Below are 22,181 nucleotides of genomic sequence, written 5' to 3' on the forward strand. Positions count from 1 at the left end.
TCAATTTGAAATATTGATACATCATCAGACCTATAGTTTCCTGTGTTCACCTGTACAATAACACAAGCACACAATCATGATACATTTTATTCACAAAACAGTTTAAACTTAAAAATTAAGTACATAAATAAATAAATAACCATTCCTTTTCTCACCTCACTCATTTTAAATATCAAATCCCTACTTAAACATATTGATAAGGTTGACCTCAATTAGTGCAATAAATAAAATTATAGAAAAATCTCACATACCCTCTGCATTATTTCCCTCTCCACAATGCTATCTTCTATAGAGAAAAGTTCAGACACAGGTCTCTCCTTAACTGGTTCCTTCTTGACACGTTCTTTCACACTGGTCAGGTCAGGCTCCGAAATAGATGGTCCGAGTGAAGGACCGTTTAGTGTCACCTGCTCGGTGCGAGAGAGGCTGCTGACCTGACTCTGCCCAACCCTCATCATCCTGGCCCTCGTGGCTTCCTCCGAGACCTGATTCAGCTGGTCTTGCCTGAGAGTTCCATTACTGACCGTTTTTCTTGGCCCTGGGTACTCCGGTGGGGGCTTATTGGGGATTTTGGCCAAAGCCGCCTGCAGCTGAGCACTGATGTCTTCATTTAGCCCTGGTATCTGCACGTCATAGTCTGGGGTCTCCTCTTCCTCTTCACTGTCGCTGCTATGAATCAGCATTGTAGCATTGGACAAGGTTTTCTTGTGCTGGTACTGTGGAGGCTGCTTAACCTCTTGAACCTTTTGAACCGGTTCTTCAGGTTGGACCTGCTCTCTCAGCGTGTTCCTGCGAGGCAGAGGTGCGTTCAATGTCTTCAAAGTCACGGCTTCCATACCACGGACCATGCAGCTCATCACTTCCAGGCTGTGGCGCTTGTTGACCAATGGGCGGTGCTTGACAGCTGTGAGCGGTTCACTGACTTCCTGTTGGGGCTGGTGGACCACTGGGGAGCTGCCTTGTTGGAAGGTCTTTACCGACAACTGGACCTTGCGCGTTACTGGCTCAGGGCTGCTGCCACTGACGGGCTTGTGTCGGTGGCTAGCTAGGTCTGGCGTGCTAGTGGCAGGCCGGAAACGTGGATATGGGGGTGGTGGCCTGGAGAAATGGTTCCTCAGCATGTGGGCCGTATTGTAGCCTTGAGTGCCCTGTTGCTGCGTGTTGGCTAGCTCTGGAGTACTGACTGTGTGGGAAATGGCACTTGCTGCTGCATGGCTTTGTGCTGAGCTGTTGGGGTTCATCTGAGCAGAGGGGACCACAGGCTTGTTGTAGTCGACTGGAGGCCCACAGGGATATGGATACTGGGCCCTCTCTCGTATTTCGGGCTGACTGTACACCATGCCCTCAGGCTGGCCGTAGGCATAGGAATTCCTGATGTTGAGGTTCCTCAAGGACTGGCTCTGGCAGTCTATGTGGATACCCCTTTGATGGCGTACAACGGTCTCATAATCTGGGGTAGGTCGGTAAGAGGGCACAATGATGGCACTGTGTCTATGGCTGGGAATGTAGTCTGGTCTCATGATGTCACAGCCTGGAATGCTGAGGTTGGAGGACATTGGAGAAGCCTGGATGAAGCTCTGGGAATGGTTGAGAGAGTTCATACTGGGTGCGCTATACACACTGCCATTTGGGACTGTGTAGTAGTCGACTGGACACCCTTCCAAGCTAGTCTGGGACCTGTAGTAGGACCTTTCATCAAGGAAAATGCTGTCTGTTTCAAAGAAGAGAGAGCACAAGAAAATACTGCTCATTTGTAGTTTATATCCTCACAAGCACTAATTCACTGTGCAAAATATACTTTACACAGTAATTATGCTGGTACTTAGTAGAAATACTAGATGTACAAATAATAACAAATCCCAAATAAATCTTCCCTACTGAAATAAGAGGTGGTATTTTACATTCACTGAGATAAGCAGTTAGATAGGACAGTATATATTGATAAAGATAATGGTTGTAACAGTGTGTGATGTGCTATTTTACAGTGGCACAGCAGCAGTGGTATTCTGCATTCTATTTACATAGGTTGCAATAATTAATAAAGGTTTTTAAATAAATAAATAAACACATCAATAAAAGTACCTTGCGAGGTGCGAGTTTCTTGGTAATGCTCTCCATATTGGGTGTGCATAGGTGGCAGGATAAATGGTCTTGGCTGCAAGAAAATACTGGAAAGTCACTTAATGAACTGCAATAAAATAAAAATGCTCACAGTCATTCAGTCAGAATACTTCTATTAATAATACAAAATGTTTTCTTAACAAGCCAACAATTTACATGCATACAAGATTAGGCTTAGTTTGACCACAGTGCCTCATCAGAAAAACATGCATTTAATTTAAGATAATAAATTGGAGTAATATGCAGCTGGGACCTGAACTCAACACTACAACATAGACTAGATAAAGTGATAGGTTTACATGTACTTAGTTTTGCTACTAGTTGCTAAGGAGGTGATAGAAATTATAAAAACACAGCTCCCAAAGCACAGAATAAATGTGTTTTAAATAAAGGCTTGACAAATTGACACCGAATTTCGCCTGAAGGCTGACATGAATAATAAAATGGAGTCACCAATTAATAGGTAAAAAAAAACAAAAAAAACAACTAAATGACCAAACTAAAAAAGGAAAAATTGCTTGCCAAAAATGAAAATGAACATATGTGACCTTTGAACACTATTGTGACTAAAGGAGTCCATAGAAAGCCTGATTCTCACAAATAACAGTCAGACAATAGATATTTCTGGGGCTAAACTATATGGATGAAATGTTCCTCATTTAGAATCCACTAGGAAAAAAACAAGTGCCTCTGTTGTAATCTTGGGTTTCTAGTTACCAACTGTAAGGTCATTTTTGGATGAATGAGTCTTAGAAATCTATCCATCCTCCTGTTTGCTGATTCAAAGTATGTATTATAATGAATGCTGGAATTCAGCCATCTTAAGTCTGTTAACACTCTTACTGTCCAAGGCCTCCCCCATAATGCATCTGAACCAAGCTCCATTTTGTTTCATGATCAAAGCTGAAATTCATTGTACATACTTCAAAATGTTCTTATTTAAAGGACTTATTTCCAAGTATTCATGTTGACATGTTTTGTTAAATTAAAAAAATTATGGAACCCTCTATTTTGAACTTTTCACTGCTATTTTGTGCATAGTCATCACAGAGGTCTGTATTTGGAGATGCAAAAGAAAAATAGGCACTGAATAAGGGTGTGTGATAGGCTAAAGGGGGCCTGGTCTCTAATTCGACCTCCCGATACTAGAGGGTGCTGAGCCAGCTGAAGGTGTTCCCTTATCAGGATCCACTGGACCGTCACACTTTGAGGCCGACATCTTGGTAAAGAAATACAGTGCGAGGTCCCTGCTACTTTAGTCAGCCATTGTTATGAACACCTGTTTTCTCAGGGATTGGTGTTTGGATGACTACAGGGGTGGAGCTCTGAGTACTAAAGGGGTCTCACAGCTGGAGGGGTTTTAAAACTGCAGACTAAGCACAAGGACATGGGTGTGCAGACGGCGAGGAGATGACAAAGGAACCATGTGCCGGTGATGGGAAGAGAAAGGAAACCATCTCATGGGACTTATTTTGGGACATTGTTATTTATGTTTGTCTTTTATTTACAATTGAGCACACCTGTCCTCACTTAGCCCTGGTTTTTGTTAAACACTTTTCTTTTTGTGATTTCTGTTAATAAATACCAACCCTGGTGTTTCCTGTTTGGATTTTGTTTTTGTCTCTCTACACCCCACCATTGTGACCTCGACCTCCCACAGGTTATAACACATTTATAATTTAATAAGAACACGACTTACTACAGTATATATGTTCCTCATTTTCAGTTTTTATTTTTCAGAGTTTACATATATTAAAATAGGGATACAATCGGTTATAAATTAAGTTTTTAATTGAAACATCGATGCGTAGCAGTTCTGGTTTCTGATTAAGTTTAATGTCCCTGGCATGTATGTTGAAGCAGAATGTGTGCAAGTTGAAGCCACATCCCAAGTTAGCTGGTACTTTGCAAATGTCTGGCCAATCGATGTGCTGACAGAAATAGGATCTAGTACAGAAGGTATGAACATGACATCAGCATAAAATAAGCCAGGTTTATTTGCCTTGAAATCATAAAAAGAAAAGAAAATTGACAGAACTGGACGGTGCAAGCCAATGGGAGATGCGTCAAAAATCACACCAGACATTTTCATCAATGCGTTCCATAAGTTTACCATCTTACCAAGTTTAAATCTTAAATATTTACGATTAAGATTGTCGGTGTTAGACAGTGTTTTTTAGCTGATGGACAGACGGTAATGTCGCGCGAAGTCACCAATACATACCTCTGCAATAAACAGTGGCTGTCCAGCAAAGCACAGCTCTCTGACAAACTCATTAACACAGTCATTCTGCGCTCTCTTTTTATTAAAGCGTGTGTAAAAGCCGCATAAATAGATTGCTTGTCTCTCAGTTCACTTCATTGTTTTAGTTTAATGTGCCACTTATATTTCAGTATGTTCTTTTATTGTCAGCGCGAACATGTACCTCAATGCAGCAGTATTTGCAACGCTATGCATCCTCTCCCTCATCTGACCCACTTCTGCTATTTTTGCTTTTTGTATATTTCGAAACATTAGTTTTCTTTTGAATGAATATTCATAAAATGATTTATGTTTTCTCCCCATTCCTCATCCACTAAACTTATTATGTTTTCGTGTGAGTATTTCAATTTGTTTTTTTATTCAATCTAGTAGTTACTACGCCCAGCAATTGTCACAATAATCAGACTTTGATTGGCCAACATAATCAGGTGATAATGTGTTTGTGAAGTGACAGAGAACCACGTTTGAACGTTGTTTGATCCTCTGATGTCTAAACGTCTGCTGTATCCTAGGATACAGTGTAGGGCTGCTTATTTTTTTTATTATTATTATTGAGTTTTTTTTTTGGGCTGCTTATTACAATGTCGGAGTCAAAATAAAACAGCATTTTAATCAAAATATTGTGCATTTCTTAGAAAATAGTACCTGGAAAATATTGAATAATACTAGACAAAAATCGGGTATAAATCAGTAAAAACCGACATCCAGTTAAAAAAAAAAAAAAATTGTGTAATTTGTCGGTAAAATTTGGAATAAACCTGAAAAGTGGAACACCAAGTATAAACATAAAGGCTAGCATATTTTTGACATTTTTGGACAATGTTTCTCTTAAAAATGTGAAACGTTTACCAACAATTAACATTACTACTAAAAACTGGAAGCTAAAAAAAAAAAATGATACAAAAAACATACCAATGAGGACCTGTTCCAAGGTTGCTGTCTCCTGATTGGTGCAGGGGAATTTGACTGTCTGTAGGTTAACAATAAGAGTTGTTAAGTTGTTTATGTATTGCTGTGTATGGTTAACAATATCCATGCAGGAAGCATGGGGCCAAAGTATCTCTTAAAAAGGACCTAAAAAAAGGTATCTACCAGTATTTTTAAGCATTTAAATCATAAAAGGGGATATTGCTCATGTTATAGTTGCCTTAGCTATACTATTAGAAGTAAAAAGCAAGGTTTTATAATCCATTTTATTCTCTCTTAGAAGCTTTTTTTTTTTTTTTTTCGTAAATTGAGGGTATGCAGGTTTTTAAACACAACTATTAACATATACCACTTGAAGGACTCAAGTTAATCTGCATTAGAGGAAGCAGCAGTTTACAAAATAAAAAGTTTCAAAATAAAAAGTGTTGTACTTGAATAAGTAGTTCAGAATAACAGTTCGGGCAAATAATAATGAGTACATTTATAGCTTTGCCCATCATTTCTTTAAATTGACAAATATATATATATATATATATACAGTGCCTTGCAAAAGTATTCAGACCCCTGACCAATTCTCTCATATTACTGAATTACAAATGGTACATTGAAATTTCGTTCTGTTTGATATTTTATTTTAAAACACTGAAACTCAAAATCAATTATAAGGTGACATTGGTTTTATGTTGGGAAATATTTTTAAGAAAAATAAAAAACTGAAATATCTTGCTTGCATAAGTATTCAACCTCCACAAATTAATATTTGGTAGAGCCACCTTTCGCTGCAATAACAGCTTTAAGTCTTTTGGGGTAAGTATGTACCAGCTTTGCACACAGTGTCGGAGTGATTTTGGCCCATTCTTCTTGGCAGATTTGCTCCAGGTTGTTCAGGTTGGTTGGACGGCGCTTGTGGACCGCAATTTTCAAATAGTGCCACAGATTCTCAATGGGATTGAGATCAGGACTTTGACTGGGCCACTGTAGGACATTCACCTTTTTGTTCTTCAGCCACTCCAATGTTGCTTTGGCCTTGTGTTGGGGATCATTGTCCTGCTGAAAGGTGAATTTCCTCCCAAGCTTCAGTTTTTTAGCGGACTGAAGTAGGTTCTCTTGCAGTATTTCCCTGTATTTTGCTCCATCCATTCTTCCTTCAATTTTAACAAGATGCCCAGTCCCTGCTGATGAGAAGCAACCCCACAGCATAAAGTTGCCACCACCATACTTCACTGTAGGGATGGTGTGTCTTGAGGCATGGGCAGTGTTAGGTTTGTGCCACACATAGCACTTTGAGTTTTGGCCAAAAAGCTCTATCTTGGTCTCATCTGACCACAAAACCTTTTCCCACACCGTAGCTGGGTCACTCTCATGCTTTCTGGCAAACTCCAGACGTGCTTTCAGATGGTACTTTTTGAGTAACAGCTTCTTTCTTGCCACCCTCCCATACAGGCCAGTGTTATGCAAAGCTCTTGATATGGTTGACTGGTGCACCATTACTCCACTCCCAGCCACTGAACTCTGTAGCTCCTTCAAAGTGATTGTTGGCCTTTCTGTGGCTTCTCTCACAAGTCTCCTTGTTTGAACGCTGAGTTTTGAGGGACGGCCTTTTCTTGGCAGTGCCTGGGTGGTGTGATGCAGCTCCCACTTCCTAATTATTGATCCAACTGTGCTCACTGGGATATCCAAACACTTGGATATTATTTTGTACCCTTTCCCTAATCTATGCATTTGTATTATTTTATCTCTAACTTCTGTAGAATGCTCTTTGGTCTTCATTTTCCTTCAGATTCACAGCCTGACCAATGATCCTTCAACAGTGGGGTTTTTATCCAGAAAATGTGACAGCAACTTTAATGGTTCACAGGTGGAGGCCAATGGTATGGTAATTGTGACCTCGTTAGGGCAATTTCTTTCATCGGTGTAAACTGGGAGCTTCCACAGCACAGGGGTTGAATACTTGTGCAAGCAAGATATTTCAGTTTTTTATTTTTCTTAAAAATATTTCCCAACATAAAACCAATGTCACCTTACAATAATTGATTTAGAGTTTCAGTGTTTTAAAATAAAATATCAAACAGAACGAAATTTCAATGTACCATTTGTAATTCAGTAATATAAGAGAATTGGTCAGGGGTCTGAATACTTTTGCAAGGTACTGTGTATATATATATATATATATATATATATATATATATATATATATATATATATATATATATATATATAACCAAACTTGAAGCAGGCAGGAAGCCATTGGTGGGTTAATTGCAATTCTTTTAATGTCCATATCCAGAAAAATAATAATAAAAAAATCACTGTAGTAATGTGTTATGTTCTAATTAGCATGCATTATCCCTCCTTTCCATGGTATTAAAAATGATCAGACTACAATAAAAAAACAATTTCAGTTGTTTTGCAGAGCTGAATGTCTGATTTGATTCAAGCCACTCAGAGCAACAACAGTGCATTGTTTTTACTAAAATCTAGGACCAAAACCAAAACATAATTCATATTGTAATTTTCACCTTTTAATTCAGGCTTTTTACATTTTCTTAAAGCAAAATCATGGACCACAACTGATAACTCAACCGTCTATTTTTTGTCACTTACTCTGTGCATATTTTATTCTGTTTATAAAATTTGTGTCGTGCGGTGAACAGTCTTGAAATGTATTTGGCCATTTCCATGTCATCCTGAAAAACAAAAAGCAAATAAGAAAAAAATATTACCAGGGATATGTCAAAAGGTTGATTCTTAAACATTGTTTTATGCCTTGACTAAACCAAGTAATAAATAAATAAATAAATAATTCAAACCCACAATATTATAAGAAACTAGAAGAAAGAATCTGGATATGAGACAATTAAAACTATGATTGTGCATTATTACAAGACACCTTTAACTGATGAATAAGGAAAAAAAATATGAAAACAGAACCCTACCGAAAGCCATTGTGTGGTCTTGGAGTGCATATTAGATACACTTTGTTGTACAAAATACTGACAACAAACCCATATTTCAGTGGCTCATGACCTATCTACTAAACACTGTAGTGATAAACCACCAGCTAATGCATTACAAGGCAAATCCATGAAAAATATATTTCTGATTTCTACCATTGGAAATCACTTTTCCAACTAGCACTAATTCCACATTACTAAAGCACTGCTTCATGGTAGATTAATGAGTTAAATTGTTCAGTACCAGTAAAATATCTGTAGCTAACACATATATTTATTTATTTATGTATTTATAAATTTGGAATCGACAATTGTTTTCTGTCCCATTTTCTCCCCAATTTGATATTCCCAATTCTAAGCCTGGCTCACCGCTGCAACCCCCACGCTGACTCAAAAATGTGTGTTGTCAGCCGTCCACTTCTTTTCACTCTGCAGGCCCGCCATGCAGCTACCTCAGAGCTACAGCGGCTGGCAGTGGAATAGCCTGGACCTGAACCGGTGACCTCCAGGCTATAGGGTGCATCCTGCACTCCACGTGGAGTGTCTTTACTGGATGTGCCACTCAGGAGCCCCCCACATATATTTATTTTACACATATGAATGTTACTTTTTGTTTTCTCATTGGGTGCGATCTACTTGGACAGTTTCCTGAATAATTTGTTGGAGTCCATATTTTGTTATGCCCACTGTTTGCTGCGGGGTGTCTAATAGCAGACTTTGCCTGAAAAAACAAGAAATTTATATAGAAGGTTGCATGGCATGGGGGCACATGGATATAACATGTCCCAGAGTGACAATTTTCAGGCAGATCATAATCGTAATTATTTGTAATATGGATAAATGTAATCCAGCAGTGACATTTTCTGAAAAACCGGATCAAAATGATTCCGATAAAAGTAATCTCGGTCACAAAATATAGGATTACAAAATCCGGACCACTTTTATCCAGATTACAAGTTATTAATTCTCATCTCTTACCACAAGGCCAGACTTGTATAATTAATACATTAACCACTAATAATTATAAGCTTTTTATTTTTTTGCCAAAAGATATTGTTCTGTTTGTTTTCTTTCTGTTGATAAGGGAGACTAAACCACTGTGCTCATACTCTATATTACCCAAAGGTGTGCTAAAAAGTTGGCTCCATATTCATTTTATTGCTTATCTTCTCTCTGGATCTCTCTGGAAAACTCACAGTACTGTAACAAACAAAGACCAGTAATGGAAGGGCCAACATTGTCCACACCTGATGTGCAGTGTACTACATATATGACACAAGAAGCTTAATTCTGGGTTGTATACCAGATAACCCTTTAGCCTATACTGAACACCTATTTGTACACAACCGCTCCTTTATCAGAGATGCAGAATGAGAGTTAAGAGAACAATGGCATGTCAGTTTTGTATAGATAGTGGCATGTCATCCTTTACAATATATCATTACCCTTTTGTAATTCTCAATTTGATCTCCAGCTATGAGAACAGACCCCATTAAACAGAAAATGACACTAGAAGAGGATGCAGACCACAACAGTGATGAGAACCCAGTTTCAATTACTTTTAAAACTACATGACATCCAGGGAGGGAGTCTTGTTTTTCTTCAATGTCCCTAAACTATAAAATCTGTTTCACAACCCAGAAAGAGTATATCTGACTTATATGAAAGAAACTAGTGACCTCCTTCTTCATTCTTTGCGTGCTCTGACCTTGGAATGTCTGAAAGCGAGCTTTTTCTGCCTCTGTAGTCACAACACTTACTGTGTGGAATGGGGTAGTCTCTTCTTTGTTTGTTAACTCGATGGAAATTGCTGACTTGTTGTGTGTGATATTACCAAGGTCATTCCATCTGTAAATTGAGAAAACATTTTAAAACCGGAGAGGGAAGGTGCCTTTCAACAAATTCCCCCCCAACAAGAAGTATTCTTCTTTGAATAGAAGATAGTAACTCAAACCACATGATACAGCCTTATAAGCCTGCTGAAACATTGGGAACTTAAACAAGCAATCTGATTGGTTACTGGGAAGGTCTTTAATTCTCTAGAAATGCCCTGCACAGCGTAAAACATTTACATCACAAAAACTTTACACCACAACTAAATAGAGCTTAGTGTGAGCGTGAAACACATAGGCTAACAGTTATCGAGCACAGGTAAAACAGTTTAACATTTTTATTTATTCAAAGTATTGTACTGACAGATGGCTTATAATAGCAATAACTACATTGACATAAACATTTCCAGGGGAATTAATTACCAGCTGGGCCCAACTCGCCCAACCGGTCATTAATCCAAAGGAAATATCCTATGCCTTGATTGTTATTACTTAAATAATTGCAGTGGTTTGGTAACTTTATTGGGTGTGTTTCTGCTATCTGAAATAAACATGATAATGACAATTTGGATACAATAGCTCTGATAATCTTATTTGTAATTTAGCTTTGACAAACCCTAATTCAGTTAACCCATACAATGTAATGCATTATAGGCAGTATTCCCCAACAAACATTTTTGACAAATTGTAAATACACAGTTGCAGCACATGGAAGCTGCCTAGTAATTCTGTCAGATGACTTTCTGATGTTCTATTGGGAGCTTTTAAAGGTAAGTAAAAGCAACACCTTCCAAATAATGGGGGACATTTCTGAACACCATTTAGTTCTTTTGTTTTGTCAGATACAACTTTACATTTCTACAGTTGATACACATTGAAATATTTTACTTTACCGATATGTGCTGGTTGATCTGCCATTCCTGTGCTTGACAAACACTCCCATGAAGGAAACGGCAAGGTCAATATCATTTGCAAGGTTATCCTGCAAAAAAAGCTTTGTATTAACCTATAAGCATAATGAATTTTGACACTGCACAAAATATGTAATGTTTGTCCCACTTCAAGCGTGTCAGCTCTCGCAAGGGGGCAAGTAGTGGTGGGGCTTCATTTGCAAAAATTAAAAGCGTGCCTCTGAAGAACTGCTTCAGCTTGTAGAGTAGTTCTGGATACAAAGACAAAGCCCAGGAAAGCTACCAAATATTAGTGTGAAATGCAAGAATGGTCTCTTAGTGCAGAGTCCCTGCAACTATGTAGCTTTTATTACCACACTGGCACTTTTCTGGCCTCTGAGGGATTTGTTTTCAGAATTCAAAGTCAGTATATTTTTTTCGCCACCTGTAAAAAAGCTGTAGGTTCTTTAACAGCTTGCCACATAGGGGACAGTAATAGATTTGACCACCATATTGTTTTCACTGCATTTGTTAATATGGATTTAGTCATAATTTAAAGACTTGCTCAAGGATGCATGTGGGTGAGCTGGGGTTCAAAACCAGCACTGTCCTCAGTATTAACCATTGAGACTCACTGTTTCTAGGCTCATGTGGACAAGAACATCTAAGAAAACATTACACTGCATAAATACACAACTTGTACCTTTGCAGAAAAACTTTCTTGTCCAAAGCCTTCCAGCTGTTCCACTTCTTTAATGTAGAGTAGCTCAGCTTCTGCTGGTGGCATTCCACTGTTTAAAACAAAAACAATAGTCTTAATTATGGAATTATTTTGTTTATAAATCTATGGTATGTGTAATTTTGGGGGTTCAACAGATACTATTTAATTTTTGATAACAGTTAGCTTAAAATCTTAAACTAGTTGTTAACAGTTAAAAAGAAACTGACCAAATATTCCAGTAAAATGTTGCAATTTGTATTATTTTTTTAAAACTTATGGCAATTTAATACAGTAGTCTTTGGCTAAGATAACACCCCTCGGGAAGCAAGTGAAGTGTTCTGTAGACAGAGTTGACCACCGGACACAATATGCCAAGGCTAATCATGATAATCAATAAAATACAAATATATTTAGTAGTTATGTCATGACGCACGTACATCAGCATATGAAATTAATAAGTAAGAGAAAAGCAATAGGCAAGCGTATGTTAATAAACTATCATAATAAACTGACAAACTAATGTTAATAAAATTAACAAATGCACCAGCAGCAGCTCCAGCTTACTCTCCTGATGACAAGTAAGTTTTGAAGAGATTGAATACACCATTTAAATTTGACTCTGATGATGATGAGTTATCAGGTTACAAAACAGTACTGTATCAGTTTTAAATCGGTTAGCAACAAATCGCTATCGGTGCCAAAAAGGTGTTATTTTAAGTGAAGTTCCTGTTCCTTTAGGTGGAGCATAACAATGGGAAAATTCTGTTTCACCACAAGGTTGTTCCCTAAGCAGAAGTGTTCTAGGAGTTGTTCCTATACACAGAGACTACTGTAGTAGTAAAAAGTAAAAATATGCAATTTTTTAAAAAAAAGCCCAAAAGGGGTGTGTGACTTAATTCTAGTTGGCTTGGGGAGTGGTTCAGAATTACCATGTTGCTAACTTCGCAGAACCCCCCCACCAAAAAAACTAAAAACGTATACTGTATTCTTTGTTGATTTCCCCCTACCAGTGGCTCTTGTGCTCCCGAGCTACTTTCTGAGTCAGGTCTTCTAATACGTCTTCATCTTGGGTCCATTTCTGGAATAAAAAGGGCAACAAAAAACGAAATACTTTTTATATCATTAATAATGGTTTGGACACCAATTCTCTTTAATGGTATTTAATCCCTCATAGCAGCATTAACTAGTCAGAGCATGAACTTGTTAAATCTCATAGTGGCCTGTCAGAACTTAAAAAAAATGTGCGACATTTTGCTTTAGCACTAGTGTTGATTTTGCCAAAATGTTTTTATTATTATTTTTTGTTTTTTAATTTAGTCGTCGGCAATGGTTTTTACCCCGGTTTTCTCCCCAATTTGGAATGTCCAATTATTATTTTTATCCCGGTTCACCGCTGCAACCCCCCGGTGATTCAGGGAACGGAGGCTGAAACACACGTCCTCCGAAACATGTTCCTGCCAATCCATCATTTTTCGCGCTGCAGATCCACAGCGAAGCCACCAGACCTATAGTGCCGGAGGACAACACAGATCTGAATGGCTCCACTGTAGACCTGCAGGCGCCATATCAGCCACAGGAGTCGCTGGTGCGCAGTAAACCGTGGATTGCCCTGTCGACCTAAACCCTCCCTACCCGGGCAGCGCTCGGTCAATTATGCGCCGCCTCCTAGGAACCCCCGGTCACAGTCGGCAATGACATGCCTGGATTTGAACCTGCGATCTCCAGGCTATAGTGTGCATCCTGCACTCCATGTGGAGCGCCTTTACTGGATGCGCCACTCAGGAGCCCCGATTTTGCCTGATTTATAAAAGAACAAATTAATAAAAATAAAAAAAACTCAGGTAAACAAAAACAAAACATTTAAAAAAAAAACATTTCTTGCACAAGTTAAATGTTGTGTTAACTGTAATCTGTTGGAAGGCACCAGGTGAACAAGGATCTAAACCTGATTAAAGCTCTGAATTATGTCCTGAGAGACACATACTATGCTGCAGTTTTAGGCAAAGTGGGCCCTTACAGCTAAGGTGTTTGTTACTTAATAATGTGTCCAATTAAACCAGTAGACTGGGCCTAAAGCACTTAATCAAATCATTCAATTTTTAACCATCTAATGAATCTGCACTCCAGTACTGGACTTGCCTACCATTACTATTTTCAGCTTTGTAACCTCCAAAAATGAATCCAGCATACATGTTACTATACAGAGAACAATGAACATTTTAAAAATAAATGTACATAAAATGAATTCATAAAAAAGCATGCACTATCTGCAAATAAAAGCCTGCTGTGTAGTCTAAAAAAGAGGCACTGTCTGTTCTCCTCGATGCTAAATCACTACTGTAAACCCCTTTCTATTTGTGGGCTTTTTTTTTTTTTTAAGTGGCAACACATTTTTGTGATGAAGGACCAACAGTTAAACTGTTGTAAGGCACAGTACACAGTGCATTGTGTAACTATAAGCCATTTAAAACTGGCAACTTATTGGACATCATGAAATTAGCTAAAATTAATGGCACACTGTTTTGGATTTAAAAGAAGCCTGTTGGCAATGCTCCCCATACTTGACTGGAATCCCCTGCTCTAGTGCTGCAGGGCCTCCCAGTGATATTTGTTTCTGTCAGACAAGTATGCAAGAGCCGTGCTGAAATAGTAAGAGACAGCAGAATACGTGCCTCCAGGCTGCCACACACCTGTGAGGGGCTGGCTATACTTTACAGAGCATTTAGAAATAAGATAATCTTGTTTAAAGTAATTTAATCTGCATAGATCAAAAACGTGTTTGTCCTTTATTTCACAAATCTTTAGAAAACTTGCCTTGAGGCTAAATCAAGTTTTCATAACTGATTATTGTTATTATTATTTATTTTTTTACTCTACGTTTGGTCTTGTCACTTTATCACACCGTACCTTGGTTGCTTAAGAAAAACAAGACTATTGTCAGAATGTATTGTGTTTGCTATCACTTGACTACCTCGATTTAAGTTAGTAATGACTTCTAAGTGTGTACTTCAAAGTATTGTAAAAGTTTTACGGGCCTCTAGGCCTCTTGCCATGACGACTCATGAAATAATAATAAAACCCTGTATGTATTCACACTTTCATTGATTCAAAATTCATACCTGCTAACATTACTGATCTGGAATGTGCTGACATTTCTGGCTGGCTGCTTGTGAAACTAAATTCCAATTCATAGTCTGTAATTGATTAGACATGTTGTATACTAGGATCTAAGAGCAAACAAATGAATAAAGTAATTCGGCAAAATGTTGTTTATAGCAGATACTGTATGAATCAGTATGTCCTGAGTTTGCTCCTTCAGGCCATCCGTGTAGTAAAAGTGATAATCACAAACTAAACCACATAGGTCAGGAGTTCCAAAAAGCAGTGTTAATGTATTGAACTCGTGGTATAGTAAAGAGAGCTTTAGTAGCAAGTGATTTTCAAACGAAATGTGTTGATTAAATCAATCCGTTAATGCTTTGAAATTGAGTCGATGAGGTCGTTAATGAACGCATTTCTTGTTAAAAAGCTTAATTGTCGCAGGTCATGTACATCACTTCCTGTCTCAGCGACTAGATAAGGGGAACTCGTTAATCAAAATGCATGTTAACACTAGAACCGCTGGTTTTTCGAGAACTGCCACGTGGGTTTTATTCATGAACATCATATCTAACATTTGCATCACAGAAACACTATTTAAATGGAAAATTAAACATAAAGGCTTTATTTTTAAAATGAGCACATACAGACGTGCTCAAATTTGTTGGTACCCCTCCACAAAAAACGAAGAATGCACAATTTTCTCTGAAATAACTTGAAACTGACAAAAGTAATTGGCATCCACCATTGTTTATTCCATATTTAATAGAAATCAGACTTTGCTTTTGATTTTTTATTCAACATAATATTTTAAATAAGAAAACAAATGAAAATGGCATGGACAAAAATGATGGGACCGCTAACCTAATATTTTGTAGCACAACCTTTAGAGGCAATCACTGCAATCAAACGTTTTCTGTAGCTCTCAATGAGACTTCTGCACCTGTTAACAGGTAGTTTGGCCCACTCTTCCTGAGCAAACTGCTCCAGCTGTCTCAGGTTTGATGGGTGCCTTCTCCAGACTGCAAGTTTCAGCTCTTTCCATAGATGTTCGATAGGATTCAGATCAGGACTCATAGAAGGCCACTTCAGAATAGTCCAATATTTTGTTCTTATCCATTCTTGGGTGCTTTTAGCTGTGTGTTTTGGGTCATTATCCTGTTGGAGGACCCATGACCTGCGACTGAGACAGAGCTTTCTGACACTGGGCAGTACGTTTCGCTCCAGAATGGCTTGATAGTCTTGAGATTTCATTGTGCCCTGCACAGATTCAAGGCACCCTGTGCCAGGTGCAGCAAAGCAGCCCCCAAACATAACCGAGCCTCCTCCATGTTTCACTGTAGGTATGGTGTTCTTTTCTTTGAAAGCTTCATTTTTTCGTCTGTGAACATAGAGCTGATGTGACTTGCCAAAAAGCTCCAGTTTTGACTCATCTGTCCAAAGGACATTCTCCCAGAAGGATTGTGGCTTGTCAATATGCATTTTAGCAAATTCCAGTCTAGCTTTTTTATGTTTTTCTGTCAAAAGTGGAGTCCTCCTGGGTCTTCTTCCATGGAGCCCACTTTCGCTCAAAAAGCGACGGATGGTGTGATCAGAAACTGACGTACCTTCACCTTGGAGTTCAGCTTGTATCTCTTTGGCAGTTATCTTTGGTTCTTTTTCTACCACTCGCACTATCCTTCTGTTCACTCTGGGGTCGATTTTCCTCTTGCGGCCGCGCCCAGGGAGGTTGGCTACAGTTCCATGGACCTTAAACTTCTTAATAATATTTGCAACTGTTGTCACAGGAACATCAAGCTGCTTGGAGATGGTCTTGTAGCCTTTACCTTTACCATGCTTGTCTATTATTATCTTTCTGATCTCCTCAGACAACTCTCTCCTTTGCTTTCTCTGGTTCATGTTCAGTGTGGTGCACACAATGATACCAAACAGCACAGTGACTACTTTTCTCCATTTAAATAGGCTGAATGACTGATTACAAGATTGGAGACATGTGTGATACTAATTAAAGAAACTAATTAGTTTGAAATATCACTATAATCCAATTATTTATTATCTTTTCTAAGGGGTACCAACAAATGTGTCCAGGCCATTTTAGAATATCTTTGTAGAATAAGCAATAATTCATCACTTTTCACAGCTTCTTTGCTTTATTCTATGACATACCAAAGGCATGCAAGTATACATGATAAAATAGCTTTTAATTTTATCACTTTTCAGGAGGAATGAAGCATTATTTCAATGAGCTGTAAGGGTACCAACAAATTTGAGCACGTCTGTATACAGCACAACTACAAACAGTGAAAATATATAATAAAATACACATTTCAAAAGAAACGGATATGTACATACACCTGTGTACATGTGTAAACGGGTACATGTACACACAAAACTATAAAACCGAAATCATTATTTCTAATACTACATAATACTACAAAATATAACACTACTTCCGGTATGACGGCTGCATTGTACTCTATGGAGGAGCGTACGCGTCTGCCAGCTGACTGTGCCTGCATCCAGGAGCTGTGTTGTAAACACAGACGCAGTTCCATTGAACACTATTGTGTAAACTGGTACATACAAACCTGTAAAACCAAAATGCTTTTTTTTTTCTAATAGTAATATAAAAAAAGAATATATAACATACGTTTCATATTAGGCATATCCTTCCTGCCATTTCAGTTTGCTGTATGCATCTGAGTGCAGCTTGCCGTATTCCAATCAAAATGACTACTTTCAAGATTAAATATTTCCTTCTTATATATTCCCAGTTGCATTTGTGGAACAAAACGAAGGATTGTTGTCTCCCAGGTACACTGAAATATAAGCAACTAGGCTTTCACTGAGTTTGCATCGACTAAATCCACAATCATAGCAATCTCTGTCTCGTAGTGCATTTACAAAAAAAAATAGAATATCTTACATTATATTAAAAAAAGACACGTATTGTAATGCATGGGTCTCATTGTCCCATGTGGCGGTTCTAGGTAGAACTGTTTATAAATGTATAATTTTTGCAATTCTGGCTATCAAACGTCGTCTGGATATTTAATTAATATATTTGGGAAAAACGGACATACACATACGATTTACAACGGAAGAGTAATTAACATTTTAAATCCAAAATGGGCCAAACTGACCCGCATGGCAGTTCTAGTGTTAACGAGATCAAGAAAAACTAATGGAAGCATAATTCACTGTTATGGAAACTACTAGCATACAGGGAGACGGCTCTCTCACCTGCGAGGAGCAGCCAAATGGAAATGAAATAAAAAAATCACGAGTATCTATTTTGTGCATAATTTGTAAACTTCATTTAAAATTGTACATTTTGTCATGCAGAATGTACATTTATTTAGATAACTTCATATATACAATGCTGATTTACTGGCGTGATTTACTGCTGATTATCTGGCGTGTGGATAAAAATCTGACTTTTTAAATTTATTATCTACTTTTGTATGTATTTTAGTATGTACGATTGTAGGCTATAAATAATTAAGTTTAAATTGTCATTTGTGTTTGTAGTTGTTAGTTATTATACCACGCATGTAACACTTCATTATACATTTATTAAGCTTTTAAAATTACAATAGAACTCCCCAACCCAATACACAGTTTGTTTATAGTTAATTGTTCAGTGAATTCCTCTAATCATGCATTTTCTCTGGTACTGTTTGCCTGCCTTTGCGATAAATAAACTCAACATGAATAGAAATAGCCACCAAACACTTACAGTATTATAAGAAGATGTTATAATATGTGCATACCGACGTGTGAAGGTGAGAGTGTACACTGTACATACAGTGTGGGGGGAGTCTGACAATATCAATGACCTCTATCACATTATGTATTCCATTCATGTCCGTGGCAATGTCTTTTGAAAGCAAGCCCCATATTGCACTTTTTAACTGTTAGACGAAATGTTTACAGAATACTTAACAACTGCTATTAGGACCATGCGGCATGACTTGTTTATTATTAATAACGTTATAAATTAATAATTTCTTAGCAGATGCCCTTATCCAGGGTGACTTACACCTGTTACAAGATATCACATTATTTTTACATACAATTACCCATTTATACCCATTTTTACTGGATCAATCTAGGTAAAGTACCTTGCTCAAGGGTACAGCAGCAGTGTCCCCCACCTGGGATTGAACCAACGCCCCTCCGGTCAGGAGTCCAGAGCCCTAACCACTACTCCACACTGCTGCCCCAATCAAAACCACTGGGACCAAATCATTCCTATACCAACCAATGTAAAATAATCTGCTTGTAAGAATCAAGCAATCTGCTTATAAGAATAATTTCAGGGCAAACTGACTACATGTAATACAGTATTTGATCAAGTGCAATGACGTGTACAGCCAATAAAAGCTGTTTTTGAATTTGAATTTGATCACATCTCGCGTGATTAGGCACGTACGCAGCATGGATAGTACAATGATGCAGGAAACACTGCATTGTTTGTAATCGAACGTGACTGCGCCATTGCATTGTACAGGTATGTTTTTTTGTGTTCTCTGTTAATGAAAATGTGTTTCAATAAAGTGAATACACATTCATTGAATAATTACTGAGTACAGCAATGTTATTGTGTGATATGCATGTAGAGGGAGTGGAATTGCAGCACGGTGAGGAGGAGGAGAAGGAAGTGGGGGCGGGGAGGATTGCAGAGCTTTGCATCTCCGCTTAACCCTCAGAGTCACGGCGAGTACTCTACGCCACAGGACTACAGCTGTCACACGCAAATAACAGCGCTTGGGATAGCATAGCAAATTACTTAATTTTACACCCAAAAATATATATATATATATATTATATGAAACCTATATATCACAAGAAACATAAGACATTGAAGTTTTTTGTTCTTTCTGTTATTGATATATTTTTGGACTGAATATAGAAATATGTATTGACAAAGACACCTTTGTTATACAAACGGTATTTTTATCATCAAAACATCAGTTATTTTCAAAACCAACCAGGCACATAAACACTTTCAAAATATGACATATAAATCCCCAGAATGTTTTTTTTTTTTAAATGTAAAAAACCACAGATGTTTACAAACAATGAATCAAAAGATATATTCAATTTTGCAAGCAACGCATCTATCTGTACAAACAGATCGGAACCGCACAGCACAGTAAACGTACTTGCCCTCGAAAGCCTTTTCTTTTATATAAAGATTGTACAACATGTATACCAACACAAATAAGTGTTAATTAAATATAAAAGCATATGCAAAACTACTACTTCTTCTTCTTCTTCTTCTTCTTCTTCTTCTTCTTCTTCTTCTTCTTCTTCTACTTATTATTATTATTATTATTATTATTAATACACGTAACTTACTTTAAGTTGTGGAATTGGCACGGAATCTCATTCTCTGTAAAGTCCTTTTGCAATCAGTGTTTTTTTTCAGTGGTTTATAAATCCAATTTGGTGAAGTCACTAACCTATGTATACTTCTTTATGTTCGATGTTATTTTCTGTTCTGGCAATTCTGTTACGGGTCCAAATCGGGACTCTGAAGTTTTTGTTCAGCAACCGAATTAAAGGCACGTCTTTGTCTGTACTGTCGTCACCTCCCGCCACATCCTCCTCTTCTTCATCCCCCTCTTCATCCTCCTCTTCTCCATCCTCCTCCTCTTTTAAATCGCTGTCATCACTATCCACATAGCTATACAGTCCCAACCAATTATACTTTTTATCAGCCTCAGAAGCCGTAAAACCTTCAACATATTCTCTGTCCGAATCGCTTAAAAACTCACTCTCTAATCCGCCATTTCTCAACTCTCAGCTAGCCTAGGAGACAGGGTTTTCTTTTTAACCAATAAAAAAAGGTGTTCGTTTCACAACCATTTTAATTGGCTAATATTAACACCAAAGCCCTCTGCTATTGCTCGGCACAGTTTGTTGCTAGGTAAAATTGACCAATACAAAAATAACAGAGAGCAAATGGGAGGGCAGATCTATGTCCGATAATCGGCCCTTTAGTCCTCACGCAGCACACCTCCGTGGGCCAATCATCGGCCCTGTAGTACTCTGAGGGTTAATGAAAAACTGTGAGATTTGCATCGCAACAGAAAATAAGTAAGCCATAGATGTGTAAATGCAGTGGTAGTCCTGACAGTAAAATACTGCACTGTAATGTCATTTTAATTCAAAGACCATTACATGTAACACCACACGGCAGTTAAACTAGGCACCTTCACGAGACTATCGCTTCTCAAGTATACTGTAGTAAAACAGGATTCTGCAACTTTGAGTAAACATAACCGTGATCATATAACAAGCTGCTTACCCACGAGGACTTGTTTTGTATTGTCCCCAATGACTGAGCACCACTGACATCTGTGTACTGTATTTAAACTGCTAATGGCACGCTTTTGCTAATTGTAATGCGACAGTGGCCAAGGACAGTGTAAATTATCAGGCTGGAGTCTTGATTTACAGTTTTAAAAACAGTGTTGGTTTTATTTTTCTTACACTGCGGTGGTGAAACAACCGCTTATAAAACAAACTAAATAAACCTAGCTCTAGCTGGAGCACTAACTAACAGTACTTTGTGTGAAACAAACACTAGATCTCTTACTCGAGTTTTGGTTTCTTTCTGTTACTTCTGCTTCCTTACGCCTCTATACCCCCATCACAAAGCTATCGGCTAAGCCATTTCTATCGAGGTGTCATTAACTTTAACAAGCACTAAACCAACTGACTATTATCCATAATTAGTTAAGGAAAGCAGCTGTGGATTTTTCGTGGGCGTGCATACATGCGGGAACTCGTGACATCTAGTGGTCAACCCATTACACTGCAGCCAGGGAACAAGCTCTTCTCATTCTCATAGGAAGTTTGATTCTGCACCACAGTAATCATATCGGTCCGCTTTTAAGAATCAAAACACCCAGGACGGATGCGATTCTTATAAGCGGACTGCACTGTAGACGCAAGAAGCACTGCTCGTTAAGATATTAACATTACTTTGTAAATCAACATAATTTTGGAAATCACGTTAGCATGATTATTTAATAACGAGATAGGCATAACGACCTCTTGAAAATGCCCAAATCAATGCTACATACCGATTTGTTTATTAACACTGGAGTTATCACTTACGAACTTTTGAAAATCCTGCCCATAGTGTCTTTTTATACAACACATGGAAAGACTACTACCGAGTTGTAAAAACGAATCCCCCCCAAAAAAACATTCAAGCTTTAGACAGACTAAACCAAAGAAACAAATACTGTATAAACAAATGTATTTGAGACATTCCTATTTTTTATGCAACAAGAGATTAAGTAAACAAAAAAACAATAATAACTTAACTTTTTGTTTCTACAATCACGTCTTAGGAAA

At 37.9% G+C, this 22,181-nt stretch overlaps 1 protein-coding gene across 2 annotated transcripts in view; it reads right to left on the minus strand.

Moving 5' to 3' along the window:
* LOC117403271 (tyrosine-protein phosphatase non-receptor type 14-like) overlaps nt 1–22,181 on the minus strand; it is a 125,314-nt gene that overhangs the window by 20,969 nt on the left and 82,164 nt on the right. For both annotated transcript variants that reach the window (XM_059024294.1, XM_034005299.3), the window contains 8 exons: nt 12,716–12,786; nt 11,691–11,778; nt 10,991–11,079; nt 10,026–10,113; nt 7,916–7,998; nt 5,297–5,354; nt 2,083–2,155; nt 252–1,711 (listed from right to left, as the gene is read on the minus strand). In XM_059024294.1, the coding sequence (XP_058880277.1) occupies nt 252–1,711; nt 2,083–2,155; nt 5,297–5,354; nt 7,916–7,998; nt 10,026–10,113; nt 10,991–11,079; nt 11,691–11,778; nt 12,716–12,786 (2,010 nt within the window). The remainder of the gene's footprint in view (nt 1–251; nt 1,712–2,082; nt 2,156–5,296; nt 5,355–7,915; nt 7,999–10,025; nt 10,114–10,990; nt 11,080–11,690; nt 11,779–12,715; nt 12,787–22,181) is intronic.

This window comes from Acipenser ruthenus, chromosome 5 (genome assembly GCF_902713425.1).
Source record: "Acipenser ruthenus chromosome 5, fAciRut3.2 maternal haplotype, whole genome shotgun sequence".
Lineage (NCBI taxonomy): Eukaryota > Metazoa > Chordata > Actinopteri > Acipenseriformes > Acipenseridae > Acipenser > Acipenser ruthenus.